This window comes from the organism of the source record quoted next, unplaced genomic scaffold (genome assembly GCF_019419815.1).
Source record: "Pyrus x bretschneideri cultivar Hongxiangsu unplaced genomic scaffold, Pyrus_bretschneideri_v1 Contig69, whole genome shotgun sequence".
Classification (NCBI taxonomy): Eukaryota; Viridiplantae; Streptophyta; class Magnoliopsida; order Rosales; family Rosaceae; genus Pyrus; species Pyrus x bretschneideri.
The window spans coordinates 559,038-573,481 of NW_025999808.1; the positions used below are offsets into that span (position 1 = coordinate 559,038).

At 36.0% G+C, this 14,444-nt stretch overlaps 1 protein-coding gene across 7 annotated transcripts; it reads right to left on the minus strand.

The window, feature by feature from the left end:
- Nucleotides 1-683: 683 nt before the first annotated feature.
- Nucleotides 684-9,188, minus strand: LOC103941640 (protein SPT2 homolog). Of its 7 annotated transcripts, none has more exons than XM_048573547.1 (16): nt 8,968-9,188; nt 8,763-8,824; nt 8,588-8,619; nt 7,691-7,909; nt 6,932-6,997; nt 6,768-6,836; nt 5,125-5,420; nt 4,796-4,852; nt 4,473-4,684; nt 3,835-3,952; nt 3,013-3,090; nt 2,795-2,918; nt 2,045-2,691; nt 1,779-1,924; nt 1,230-1,313; nt 684-1,089 (listed from the first exon to the last, which is right to left on the minus strand). In XM_048573547.1, exons 8-16 carry the CDS (start codon nt 4,814-4,816, stop codon nt 981-983), a joined length of 1,539 nt encoding a protein of 512 aa, XP_048429504.1. In that variant the 5' UTR covers nt 4,817-4,852; nt 5,125-5,420; nt 6,768-6,836; nt 6,932-6,997; nt 7,691-7,909; nt 8,588-8,619; nt 8,763-8,824; nt 8,968-9,188; the 3' UTR covers nt 684-980. The 7 variants fall into 7 exon arrangements, with proteins under 7 accessions (XP_048429504.1, XP_048429502.1, XP_048429503.1 ...); XM_048573545.1 differs by having other exon boundaries at nt 7,691-8,162; XM_048573546.1 differs by lacking the exon at nt 8,588-8,619 and having other exon boundaries at nt 7,691-8,162.
- Nucleotides 9,189-14,444: the final 5,256 nt, after the last annotated feature.

Genomic DNA, 14,444 nt, shown 5'->3' on the forward strand with positions numbered 1-14,444 from the left:
TATTAGACAGGACAATGTTTGTGAAGTTTGCATTTCATTTCCCTTTCCAAATTGATACTTAATTTTTCGAATATTTCTATGAAAATATCAACAATTTCGTGGATATTTTAAACAATGATAGTAGCCGACAAAGCAAAGGTGAATCAACAGCCAGAATTAAAAGTAAGATACAAGATTTTTTTCGATAGAAAAAAAGTAAGATACACAATATTTTTGATAAAAAGAAATAATGCTTTCAAGGACTCTCTGGTTGAACTCTTGAACCAAAAGCCGCAAGTCAAACTCAACTCTTTAAAACTGAAGCTCCACTTTAGCTTGAGATAAGATTCCTAAGCAGAGACGAGTCCTTCACAAGAAACATATGGATTCTGATCTGAAACATGCACCTGACTCACTTACACTACTCTCAATCTCAAATTTTCTCATTTTTTATTTTTTCTAATAAAAATATGGATCGCCTACAATGCGACGTCCCACTCAGTAATACGAATATTAAGCAAGATCTAACGGGTGGCTTTAACTCCTTGTATGCAAAGATCTAATCCCCTAATTTTCATAAACCACTAAGCAGTACGTACCATGGAAGAAAAGTTGCCAAAATATATCCGAAAATACTTCCCGACGCACCTTGGGGTGTCATTCTGTTTATTTGTAGGCGGAGGGGTGTTTTGCAAAACCAAAAATAAAGCCACAAAATGCATCTTCATCCCCGCTCTCCAGCACCCAAAAAACTACATTCTACATTATTTTACGTTGGAAATACATTTGAATTTGCAACCAAAAAAATCTCCTACAACTTCAGGATAATTTAGTCCCAAAACATCAACTCCGCTTTTACAAGAGCAAAATACAATGGTGGTGGGACTTAAATTGACCAAAGAATTTTTTTTTTTTTTTTTTTTTTTTTTTGGTTATATTTTTGTCAAGTGAGGCGAAAAAAATTCCCCTTCCTTCACTTCCCTTCCCTGTGGCTGGTCACTCTAATGACCGACCTTACGCTTGCGATTTTGTTTAGCCATCCGTTCCCTCCTTTCTTCTTCTTCTATCAACCTAGCCTGCTCTTCGTCCTCCCTTCTTGCGATTAGCGCACTGCAACATCACAACAAATATATAATCTCAGAAAGGCTCATACACCACAATGTACGTTATCTATCACAGACACAAGTGCAGTTAGTGCTAAGAAATCACACAATCATGATACTTTACTGATAGTGAAACACCATGCTTACCTTCGTCTCTCCTCCTTCATAATATCCTCAAAGTTCGCCTCCATATCACTATCGTCGTCGTCACTAGCGTATCTTTCTGGTTGACTGCAAGAATATCGGATTGATAATTAGAACAATATTATACAGTTCCTAAATTCCTAAACCATCAAAGTTTCAAACCAAGATGAAAATTCTTGTAATGGGCATCTCCCAATACGCTCGGCTCTAGTAATGGCCAACACCAGGCAACTTTCAATCTCTGATATTTTACAAAATCATTCCATAAATTCCAATTTGTTAAGATCAGGCTTGTCACCAAGTTATAATACCTTCAGGCTTCAATTGTATATAAAAAAATGTATTCAACGTAGCAGAATGAAATAGAAAAAAACATATTTGGCAGGCATTTAACTTTTACATTGTTAACCATGAATTGACCAAAAAGGGCTAAACTGCATTCAGTAGCCCAATGTCATTTCAGTAAAGCTGAATTTTGAAATCAACCTCAGGTTTTACAACCATTTAAAAATTAAGAACAGAAGAATAAAAAATAATGAATACGCTACTTACCGAAACATTTTTCTGATCTCACTTCTAAAATCCAGACCCGGTTCATCATCATCTGGGTGCTGTCTCATAGGCTTCTTTTTGGGAGGACGCTCGTGAGACACAGGACGTGACGAGATTTGCCTTTGCATTTGTGGCTTGTTTACGTGCTAAATTCCATGAAAAGTTAACAGATATTATGCACTTACAAAAAAAACTACAGAAGTAGGTCTCTGGAAAATTTACCATTCAAGGGAAAGAAAATATGTAGCAGATGATGGGATTCATACCTGAGGTCTTGACAATCCTGATGACTGTTTCGGTAACACTTTGGGCTTATTAGATTCTCGTACTTCTTTTTTTTGTTGCAACTGCTGCCTTGGAATAGATGACTGCAACTTTGAAAGAGGTGGTTTGGTGGGCACACCAGACATGGGATTCTTTAGGCCTGGTGTAGAAGCTTTCCTCTCAGTGGTTGAAGCAGGCATCTTAGATGGCAATCTTTTTGTCTCTAGAGGCCGGCCAGGCCCATTTCCACCGTTGCTACCAAGCTGTCTTCTCGAGTCCATTGATGTTGCATCGGGTCGTCTACTGGCAGAACTCAACTTATTGGGCCCCACTTTAGAATGCATCTGTCCATTCGTAGATACCAGTTTCCTTTCATCACGACGGCCAGGTACAACTCTACCATTATTTGCTGAAGGTACATGTCTGCCATTATTTGCTGAAGGTACATGTCTGCCATTATTTGCTGAAGGTACATGTCTGCCATTATTTGCCGAAGGTACATGTCTGCCATTATTTGATGAAGGTACATGTCTGCCATTATTTGATGAAGGTATATGTCTGCCATTATTTGATGAAGGTATATGTCTGCCATTATTTGATGAAGGTATATGTCTGCCATTATTTGTCGCCATTTGACTAGATCGCACCTCTTTAACATCAGCAAAAAACCCATATAAGTTCCTCGATGAAAATAGAATGTTCAATGACCCATAAATAGAGAGCCAGATAAGAGGTAGTAGATCACAACACACCAGAATTTGAAACAGAGGCATTTTGAGGTGGTCGATCTTTTGTAGGGGCTGGGGGCTCTGCATCGTCAGAAAGTAAAAACGAGTAATCTCTTGTATCCTTAATCTTTTGTACTTTACTCTTAACCTGCACCTTCCAGAAATTCCATTAGCACATAATAAGGCAACTAGAAGACTAATTCAGAGGTAAAACACCAACAAAAACAATTTGCTCCAAGCACCTCATTAATGACTTTGGGTTTCTGATCATTTGATACAGATTTCGTTACAGCAGAGGTTGATCCAGAGCTCTTCTTGTTCTGCAAAGGAAAGTGCCATCATCAAATTAATGCACTATAACTTATAGACATGTTTTTGTGCTAAAACAAAAAAGAAGAGTTGCAACAAAATATTTTTCTGCAACAAGAATTTAGGCATGTAAAAAATCTTATTAAGCATATCATTGTAAACATTAGCAAGTTCATAAAATGAAGAGAGTTCCAAGAAAATATTTTTTTTTGTTACATAAAAAGGAATAGCTAATGCGGGGGTTAAAAACTAAACAAAATAAGCAGCAAGACACAAATCAGGCATGCCAAGTAAGTCATAAAGTTTCAAGATATAAACCTATACGGGTAAATCTAGAAATTCCCAGACCCTCACCAAGAATCAAGTGATCGGTAACCCTTTCATCAAATTTAATATTAGAACCAATAAAAGAGGTGGAAAGCAAAAGCAACTCCAAAATGGTTCTAGCAACAATAAGATTGTAAATTACACCACATGGAAAGAAGAATCTCAAATAATATGCACATCAAATCAATTTCTTTGAACAAACTAAAGTTCCCAAAAATTTCCACAAATAACAAGATACGACATAACACAGAAATTACAGGGCCAAAACTATCCCATAATCATTTTGGGATCAAGACGGCATAAGTGGACTCATTATATGTGTAAAGTGTAGACCAATTGTATATGACAGGAACAGAAAAAAGTCAATGTGAGCAAGTAATGTTATGAATTTATGAGCTATATCAAAAAGGGGGAGTAATAATTCATACATGATGGACAGAGTTGGTAGAACTGGATGTTAGGTGCTTGGTTTCTAACAACGATTTGCTTTCTTGAATCACTCTCTCAGCAATAACTGGTTGAGATGGGCCAAAGAAAGATCCAAAACTGTAGAATAAGTAGGGAAACAATTTAAAATCAATTTCAAAACTTCTAATTTACCAATTACCACTATATTGTCCACAGAAAAATTATGAAACAAATCATCTGTCTGATAACCTCATCACAAAAAAAGAAAACAAGGAACTGCAAATAAAGTTGCAAGGATGACAACTCTTCAAAATGTATTCTCATTTCTCTATTTTACTTTCAGACGGTGATACCCCTGGAAAAAAAAACACATTAGCCTGTCCTAGAAATTGCAACTATAAAACCTATATTGTTATAGGCATTGGTAGAATGCAAGCAAATCAATACATTACAGAACTATTTTAGTTGCATCACTTACTGCTACCCTACAACTTCAGATAACAAGGCCATATATTGTTCATCAAATAATCATTGGTTACTTACAATAAGGAAGCATTGAACCTAGTAGTAGAAACAAACAAAACTGCCTGCCTTGTCTTACTAAGAAAGCATGGATATTCCACGAAGGAAAACCAGCGATTATATAGTAGTTACTCACTTGTCATAGGGGAGCTTCTTCTTTTTATTACTGGAGTTGGCCAAAGAAGAACCGCTTTTCTTCTTTCGTAATTGTTCTTTCAAGCGTTGTCTCAACTCAAGGTATGCCAATGCTTCCTTGGTAGGCTTTGGATCTTCCTCTTCCTCTTCATATTCTTCACCATCCTCATCGTCCTCATAATCCTCATATTCGTCGCCTGATTGACCATAATCCTATCCCAAAAAATTGTCAAACTAATTTTCTTCAAAAAATAATAAGAGTATCAATATCGAAAATTTACATATAATAAAAAACAGATTGACGAAGATCCAAAATTTGCTTACATCTCTATCATATCCCTGCATTTCCCTCTCGAATTGAACAATTACAAATGCAAGTACCTGAAAAATCACAAAAGAAAACCCTAATTTTTATCATGTTGAACTGAAACAACTGTTCAAAATCGGCAATTTTTGTCAAATCAAACAATTATAACCAAAACCCATATAGGCTCTGTTCGATTCCATGGATTTGGCATCGCATTTGTGCCCTGATTTTGAAATTGGCCAACCCAATGATGAATCCGCAGTCCGGATGCATAAATTTCATTCAAAAACTATGAAATTCCAATCCCAAATCTCCTTAAACTGAAAATTAGAACGAAACTACTCACCTGAAATTCCTTTCAACCACAACGCCAATCGAAAATCTTAAGGCCTCTGAAATCGAGGATAATCTGTGCGGAGCCGCTAAAAGTGCGATTCCGATTACCCTGCCTTCAAGCCCTAGGCATCGAAAATCAAGTTCAATTTGAAGACAAATGGATACGATGCGATCAGAATTCTCGAAGAGAGAATCTGCAAGCCCTAATTTGTACAGCTTTGGGGTTCGACGTTACTCTGAAACGGAGAGTCCAATTTTCGGAATAAAAATAGCAATAGTGTCCACGCGTTGCTGCGGGTGTTGAAACTATTGGATGTAAAAATGCATAAAAAAACATGTGAATATGGTGTAAAATGATATGTAAGCCAGTTTTGTATTGAGAAGGCAGGCACACATCTTAATCAAAGCGAAAAATGATGTCTAAGGATTAGATCTAGTATATTTCAGCTAATGATACAACTGCCTCTGAATTCCTTGCTGCAAACTTGCCTATTGAAAAGCCTCTGAATTTATAGCCTAAATCAGCATCGCACCATTAAATCACATTATTAAATCGGAATAAAAACATTGAAAAACATATAAACTCATGCCCAACTTTGATATCTGAACAAAACAAAGCCTTCAGATCAAAGCAAAAAAGTGAAGATGGTTAACTGAATTCAATAAAAACTGAAATATGATTACCCTTAAGCATGCTTTTTTTCAGGAATCAGTAAAACTTGAAAATATCCCAAACAGACTCTTATACCTCATGTATCCAATAGAGCTTAAATTTCTAAGGGAAAAACTTGAAATCATATAGGTAAGAGTTGTGTTCACTTTGCCAGATAAAGTGAGAAAGACAGTTTTCCAAAATTCTAATAACTTTACACATTATGAATTTCGCAACAAAACACATTGGTTCCAGCACTAACAACATAAAAAGTTTTAAAATTGCAATCTAAACTAATGTTTTCTTTCTTCCTCTCCCTGTTCGTAAAACATGAAGACAAAGCTTTCCGAAATTCCAACGAATCCTCTCATTTCTTCGCAAAAATCATAAATATATTTGAATCCAACAATTATCAATGCATTTTAAAACTGGAAAAAAGCAGGACATAAAACTTATCCAAAATATAAGAAGAGCGTCACAGGTGCCAGCAGATCTCAAATTCATTAACCGAGCAACCAAAATGTACTGTTTTAGCCGGGGAAAGGCCCAACAGAAAAAAGTCAAACCATAAAAAACATACTGAAAAAATTTTCCAGCCCCCTGCTGCACCAACAAACTGTGTATCTACAATTTGATAGCGTTTCTACCAGACATATACGAAATCGCATTAATGATTATTAAACTTGACCCTACACTACATATGAAAATTTACTCATTGCTCTGACAAATCACTCTCACAAATCCAAAATAACATAGATATCACTCTTCTAATTTTATCACGACTACCTCAAATCTTATGAATCAAGCATAACCATCACAGCAAGTCAAATGAAAAAAAGCAGCTGTGGATTTAAATAAAATTGCTAGCACAAAAATCAGCAAGAAAACATGCATTACCAATTAACAACCCAAACATGCACAAAAAAGGTCCCAAATCACCAAAACAAAACCAAAAAAAGTAAAATTTAGCCGCAAAGAAAACAAATAATACATTTATATACCTTTAGCACAGAGAGTTCCAAGAATCAGAATCGAAAATCCAAAAATCTGAAAGGGACGGTTTCCCGAATCTGGAAAACAAAATGCATCAGACACGCACAATAACGATCCAATGAAAAAAAAAGAAGATCCAAACCATATAAGCTGATAAACATGCAAAACTCACCTGGAAACGCTGGATTAGATCGGTCTCAACCAAGTTCGAAGCGAACCCAAGATGGGCACAAAATTTCTGAAATCAAAGAGCAAAGCCCATGAGATATTAACAAAAAGCGTCCAAAGGGCTTCTTTAGCCAACTCACTTTTTTTATGTACAAACATTAGTCTTTTAACACAAATTTTCAAGATTGTCTGCGTGTTCACCAAAAACACAAAGGCTTCCAAAATTCCAACGACCCTTTTAATTTCTTCTCAAAAATTCAAAATCCATTTTAATCCAAACTGGAAAAAAGCAAAACTATAAAAAAGCACACGCAAATAATTTTAAAACAACCGCACTCACACAGTTTATATCACCAAGAACATATAAAAAAAATTTAAATCACAATCTAAACTAATGTTTCCTCTCCTCTCCGTGTTTGTAACCCCCTGCAGCATAAAACCCAGAAAAACAAACCTTCACACAACCTCAACAACTCCTCTCATCAAAAACTACGAATCCGTTTAAATCCAATAATTACCAATCCATATCTGAATCAGAAAAAAAGCAGAAGCGCAAAAAAAATACCCAAAAAATTACAGCAACGTTGCAAATACCAGCAAATCAGAGATTTGCCAACTGAAGAACAAAAACGCAAAATTCTCCTTTAACAGGGAAAACCAAAGAGAGCACCACAATTGACAATAAAAGGAAACGATTAAGGTTTCATCAAAACAAAGGAAAAACCAAAAATAAAAACCAAAAGAAAATGATTATAAAATAAACCTTAGTTGGATCACACTTGTTCCACAGCGGGCTGCAAAGACGCCACCCTTGAAAAGAGGTGTAAATCGGCCAAAAACCCAGCCACAACCCAGAAATCCCAAACGGAAAAAGGGGGAAACAGCAGGAATTCTTTACCCCAATTAGAGATGTCGAAACCCTCGGAACGCAAAAAATCCCGAATCTAAATAGACGCACAACGGCCTGGCAACCACAAAATCCCTTAAACCACGAAAATCAGAAACCCTTTCCGCGAAAGAAAGCACGGATATCACAGGAAACAGAGGATTGGAAGAAAGAACAGCCAAAACGAAAAGAGCAAAAGCCGAAATCAAGAAAAGCAACGAAGGAACAAAACCCTAACTCAAGATGACTCTCAAAGTCGAGAGAATAAGATGAGCGCCTCGTGGAAAACAGGGACACAAACGGAAAGAAAACAGAGAAGCGAGGGCAGTTCCGTCCGGACACTGGTGATCTACAGTGCCGGGGAAACTCACGTTTAGTATATACAAGAAGTTAGAACAAAACCAATATTTTTACATAAGAACAGAAAAGACGGAGACAGAGCATCAACTAAGAGCAGAAGACAGCAGAAATCATAAGAAAGCATATTAAAGCAGGCAAAAAAGATGGAGACAGAGCATCAACTAAGAGCAGATTTCCTCCAGATTTGCTTAATGCAAAACCATAAAGTGAGTTGTAATCTAAAGGCTCCTACCTTAAAATTAGACGTATTTATCAAATATATCATTTAATAATCCTCACGCATGTAATTATCCTAAATAATCAAATGCGAAACATATATCATAATCTTCGGTTGAGAAAGTCAGTTTGTTTTATTGGGTTTTCACTATTTTCAAAATCAATATCAAATTTTGTAAGGATGAGAAAAGAATTTACCTTTTGTTCTTTCTTAACTTTAGCTACTTCAGCTACATAACCGGAAAAAAATTAATTTAATTATAGTTTAACTAATCTGGGTTAAGATTAATCAAAAAGCTTGGAAATTTCAGATCTAAAATCACACCTCAAGCTGCAAGTAGAATCAAAACTATGGAATTTCAAAACCACTCACCTTAAACACAGAGGTCTTCGCAGCCTTCAAAGAAAAGTCACAAACTCGAAAAACCCAATCTCCTGAAATCGAAAACAAAAACTAAATTAACCATCATCACCCAGAATCCGAAGCTACAAAGAAAATTCCCAAAATCAGAACAAAAACCCCATTTAAAATCCCAATTTACACTCGCAAGAACATAAAATTCAAAGCAAAGAATTACCCAAATCAAATCGGCAGCAGGAGATGCAATCTTTTAAGGGCTTCAAATTTTCTTCAAATCGAGACCAAATTCGCTACTTTTCAGCAAGAGAGCGTTGCCGTTTTAACCCCCGCCGAATAGATCTAAACCAATTTGACTGACTTGAGCGTTTTCTGGAAGAAAGCAAGGCACATAGAGAAGTGGAGATCGGAGAGCAAGGCAAAGAGAGGTTTGAGAGAAACAAAAGGCTTCTGAGAGAGAGAGAGAGAAAAGAAAAGAAGAATCCGGAAGAGAAACGTTGTGGTCTGCGAAGAACACGCGTGGCAAAGGAGGGCAAATCCGCCCTTTAACTGTTCAACCAAGTGAAAAAAACGCCAGCAAATAAACCAAATCGAGGGTATTTTTGCCATTTTACTGTCCATGAACAGTGCATCCGAGTTTGGGTTTTAGTATAGAAAATAATGATGATTTAAATACATTCCATCAAATAAATATTGTACGACATGTGAGTTATTTTTATTTCGCCACATCATGACGTCAGTCTATAACCCAAGTATTGTCCTTTCAGTTTGCCTCTCGTTTCCACAGACAGTTTGGCGAAAATTTCATAATTCCATTTTTTTTCCTTGTCCCTATTTCTTTTCTCTACGTTGTATTCAAGGTTTAAAAAGACACTAAGCGCTGGACGGGTAGCCAGCTGGAGTTTCGCGTCCAGGCACAGAGCTTAGCGCTAAGCGAATTAAGCGAGTTCAAATAAATTTAGTATATATCATCTACATAAGTGTTAATTTATACATAACAATATATAATCCTATTGAGATAACAAAAACTACAAAATAAAATGATGTATAGGTTTAAAGTATCAGAACATAATGAAAATGTGGAAAACAAGCTTAGAATATGTGTTCAGTATTCAATAAGTCTCTTACAATTTATTAAAAAAATAAAAAGTAAAATAAAAGTTGTCTATTTTTTGTCTAAGAGAGAATCGCGATTTAGACGGATCTAATAGGACAGACTCAAAAGACCATCTCCAACCTTGATTTATGACCTATTTTTCCCCTTCTATTCCCCCCCCCCCCCCCCCAACAAAAAAATATCCAATCCAACACAATCTTAAAATTGGACCTAAAACTTAAAACTTTAAACAAAGCCAAATTTAGCACATGATTTAGCTTAGGATTAGTGGGGCTGGCCCACTACATATGTATATTTTATTTAGTTTTATATTTATAAATTCATTGAATCCAACGATTAAGATCTAATTTGACACGTCCCAACCCCGATATTCCTCGAATACCCGGATAGGCACGTGCTGACCAACATCCGAGGATGACGAAAGCCATTTATTGAATACAAGAGTAATGATTAGGAGGAAATATACATGAATAAATAATCATAGGGGAAATTAAGTGAATTAAACAGAGTTTAAGAAAATAGCTAGAGTGCACAGAACACGCTCTAAAACAAGATCACAAAGAAAAGATCATTACAAGATATCACACAAGTGAATGATAGACCGCTACTGGTAGGAAAATGTCTCGTACGTTGTGTCGTACACTACTAGAAATTTGGCTATAAGCCACCCTTTTCATTTGGTGGCTATTGTCAAGTGTTGCCACTCATATTGGTGGCAAACCTCTATGACCACCAAGCACCCTTAAACTAAAGAGTGTGATCTATGTAGATGACTCTATTGTAACAATGGCTACCAATATTGCATTGGTGTCTTTCCTGTAGTGCCATCCTAATTCACATCGGTGGCAAAGTTGCAAAATAATATTTTAAAAAATGATGCCCTGTGTGAGCATCCAAATTGGAGTATCATATTTCTTTTTCTATTTTTGGTGAGAAAACAAATTGTTATATCATTAAAATATAAGAATACAACTATAAATTTGCATAACTGATATTTTATAAAATTTTGTACAAATGTTGGAACCAAACTTTACAAAGTCTTTGAACCCTTTGTTTCCAAGAGCTTAATCATAGTTATTGAATCTGATTATCAGCTGCAGCCTGCACCCAAAATCAAACCCACAAATTTCGTAAGAATAACGTTAACTCAAGTCCAACTACAGTCTGACAATTAAAAGTTGGAGCAACAGAGTATGCATGCTTGACCCAACATTTCACCATCTAAACAATAAAAGGAATCAAAATATCAATTAATTATATAAATGAGTTTTTTATTCTATTTATGAAATAGATGACACAAATATCCACTTTGGTTGGATCAATGATTCGAAAATCCATTACATCTTCATAGTTTCCACTGTCAAACAAATTTGCAATCACTTAAAAGTTATAAATTCTTTATAAAGTATGATGGCTTACCGTAACTTCAATGTCTTGAAAACTTACTTAGTGTGCAGACTTGCATGACTAATAGCTTGAACAAAAACATTTGATTATCAGTAATAGTGACAGATATAAGGAAGGGAAAGACAAACGATGGAAGACAGAATTTTGGATAGCAGAAGATTAGCAAATGTGATTAACATGTGAAAAAAAAAAAATTATAAGCAATTGAGAGCGAGATTGAGATAGAAAGACACAGATGTTACACTTTTATCGTATGAAATACAACTTCATATGTGTACTCTTAACTGAAAGATTGAAAACCATGCTATATCCAAAACTAAAGAGAACAGTAATGCCACAACATAGGGAGAAAAAGAAGGAAAATAACATACTTTCCAGCTTCACCAAGTATACTCTTAAGGTTCTCCACTGAATGATCCTCAGGTAGGTTCTCTACCAAATCAGTGCACTATAATGCACAAATTAGATGCTTGAAGTTTCCAAAAAATAATACATAAAAAAATTAAGAACAAAAACTTAAAAAATTAAAATCAAGTTCGAAGGGATACCTTTGCTATCAACTTTTCTATGATCGGTAACAACAAAATTTAATTAAGACTGCAGTTTATGTAAAAGCTCCAAATTTATTTCACAAATCAACAAAAAGAGCTTTAGAGAATGACAGATTACCAAAACCAAAAGAGAAACTAAGGTTTGGAGTTAGCTTTATGAAGAGATTACATGTAACATAAAAATGAAATAAGACCAACCAAAACACAATAAATAAAAATGAATTCCATGATAATATTACCAAACTAATTATGGAGTAGTAGCAAGTAACGATGATAAGAAATTACCAGAGCTTGGCTCCAAAACAGGGCACTCTATTCTTATAGTTGCCATGATCCCTTAATCAGCTTTCTCTAACCTTGAAACATATTAAGAAAACAGCAAATCAACCTTGAAGCATATTTCAAGCATAAAACAAACACTAAAAACAAATAGTTTTTCAGTTTCTAGACTCCAAACATAGAATACAAGAAGAGCTCTCAAACATTACAGAGTAATCACATATGTTAAATAGTATTTCACAACAATGTATATGTGTATATTTCAATAATAATCACAGCTACTAGAAACAAGTAACAAATCAAGAAGTGGAACATTAACAACTTCTTCACCGGGTATTACAATTGCCCGGACGGGTAGCCATTAACAACTTACTTCTACGTTGTATTCAAGGTTTAAAAAGACACTAAGCACTGGACGGGTAGCCAGCTGGAGCTTTGCGTCTAGGCACGGAGCTTAGCGCTAAGCGAATTAGGCGAGTTCAAATAAATTTATTATATATCATCTAAATAAGTGTTAATTTATACATAACAATATATAATTCTATTGAGATAACAAAAACTCCAAAATAAAATAATATATAGGTTTAATGTATTAGAACATAATGAAAATGTGGAAAACAAGCTTAGAATATGTGTTCAGTATTCAATAAGTCTCTTACAATTTATTAAAAAAATAAAAAGTATAATAAAAGTTGTCTATTTTTTGTCTAAGCGAGAATCGCGATTTAGACGGATCTGATAGGACAGACTCTTAAGACCATCTCCAACCCTGACCTATAACCTATTTTTCCCCTTCTATTCCACACCCCACCCCCCCCCCCCCCCCCAAAAAAAAATCCAATCCAACCAAAGCTTAAAGTTGGACCTAAAACCTAAAACCTTAAACAAAGCCAAATTTAGCACAGGATTTAGCCTAGGATTAGTGGGGCTGGCCCACTACATATGTATATTTTATTTAGTTTTATATTTATAAAGTCATTGAATCCAACGGTTAAGATCTAATTTTATTAAATTCAATGGTAAAAAAAAAAAATTAACAATCCAAATTTAAATATAACGGCTAAAATAATAACAATAAAAAAAATCTTTTATTTGTTTCATATTTTTTCATAGTGCTTACGAGTTTCATGGTGTGACAGCCCGTTCCGGATTTTCAAACCGTAGGGGTGAAACGACGATTTTGCCCCTAGTGTGGTTGTTTCGTTGTGTGGTTGTTTTTGGATTTTGTTGGCAGGTTTTGGACCACACACACACTCTCCCACACCCCATCACCCTTTTCCCTGTCCTGCACCCCTGTCCCGAGCTCTCTCTCTCTCCCTTTCCTATCCTCTTTGTACGGACACACCCAAAAACACACCAAACCTTCACAGATCGAGGAAACAAATTACATATTCCTGCTCGTAAGGTCCGTAGAAGTTCAACCATACCTATTTCAGGTAAGGATACCTTCGTTTTCATGTCGAACTCGGGATACCCCGATTTGGTCACTGTTTATGCACAAGTTAATTCTTGTGTTTTTGGGAATTTCAAGCTTGTAGGAAGCTTGGTGGGGTCCTTAGGAGGCTCGGGGTGGTTTGTTTGAAGGTTTTGGACGTCGGAATCATAAGTTACAAGCTTGGCCGGAGTTGGTGGTGTTTTCTCGTCGAGAATCCATGGGTTTTAGTGCTTGAAAGTGGTATGGATTTGTTCCTCTCGTTGTAAGCTTCATTTTGGTACCAATTTTGTGAAATTTGGTTGAAAAACGAGTGAGATACAAGGTTTTAAAGTTTTCCCAATTTTTCGGCGCCGGAGCTTTGCCGGAGAAGATGACGGAATATTCCGTCAGTTTGGACGGAATATTCCTAACGGCGTTAATGGAATCCGTTAAAGTTAACGGAATATTCCTGACGGCGTTAACTGACGCCGTCAGTGTGCCAGGCACGTGTATACCTATATACTGATGTTTTTCCCAAAAAATGAATTGAAATGTTTATACGTTTATATGCCATGCTTATTGTTGCCATTTATTTACGCATTATTAGTCCCATATGTATATATGTCTGGTGCTACGGACGCACAGGTAAGTGCCAGGTGAGTTATGATTTATGTTTATATTCAGTAGTGGTTTGAGATGCATAGAGAGCTCATAACCTGCACCCTCGGTGTTAGTGCTCCCGCCCAGAGTTGGGCACAGTCCTTCACGTGATGTTCACCTCCCGCACCACACACTCATCTTGGATCCAAGTTAGGTGCACAGTCCTGTCGTACAGACCACTTTAGGTGGTTCCGACTCGTAGGTGACCCGCGATTATTTGCCCAGCCTTCACGTGATCGTAGCACTTGAGCGTACTTATATTACCCCCA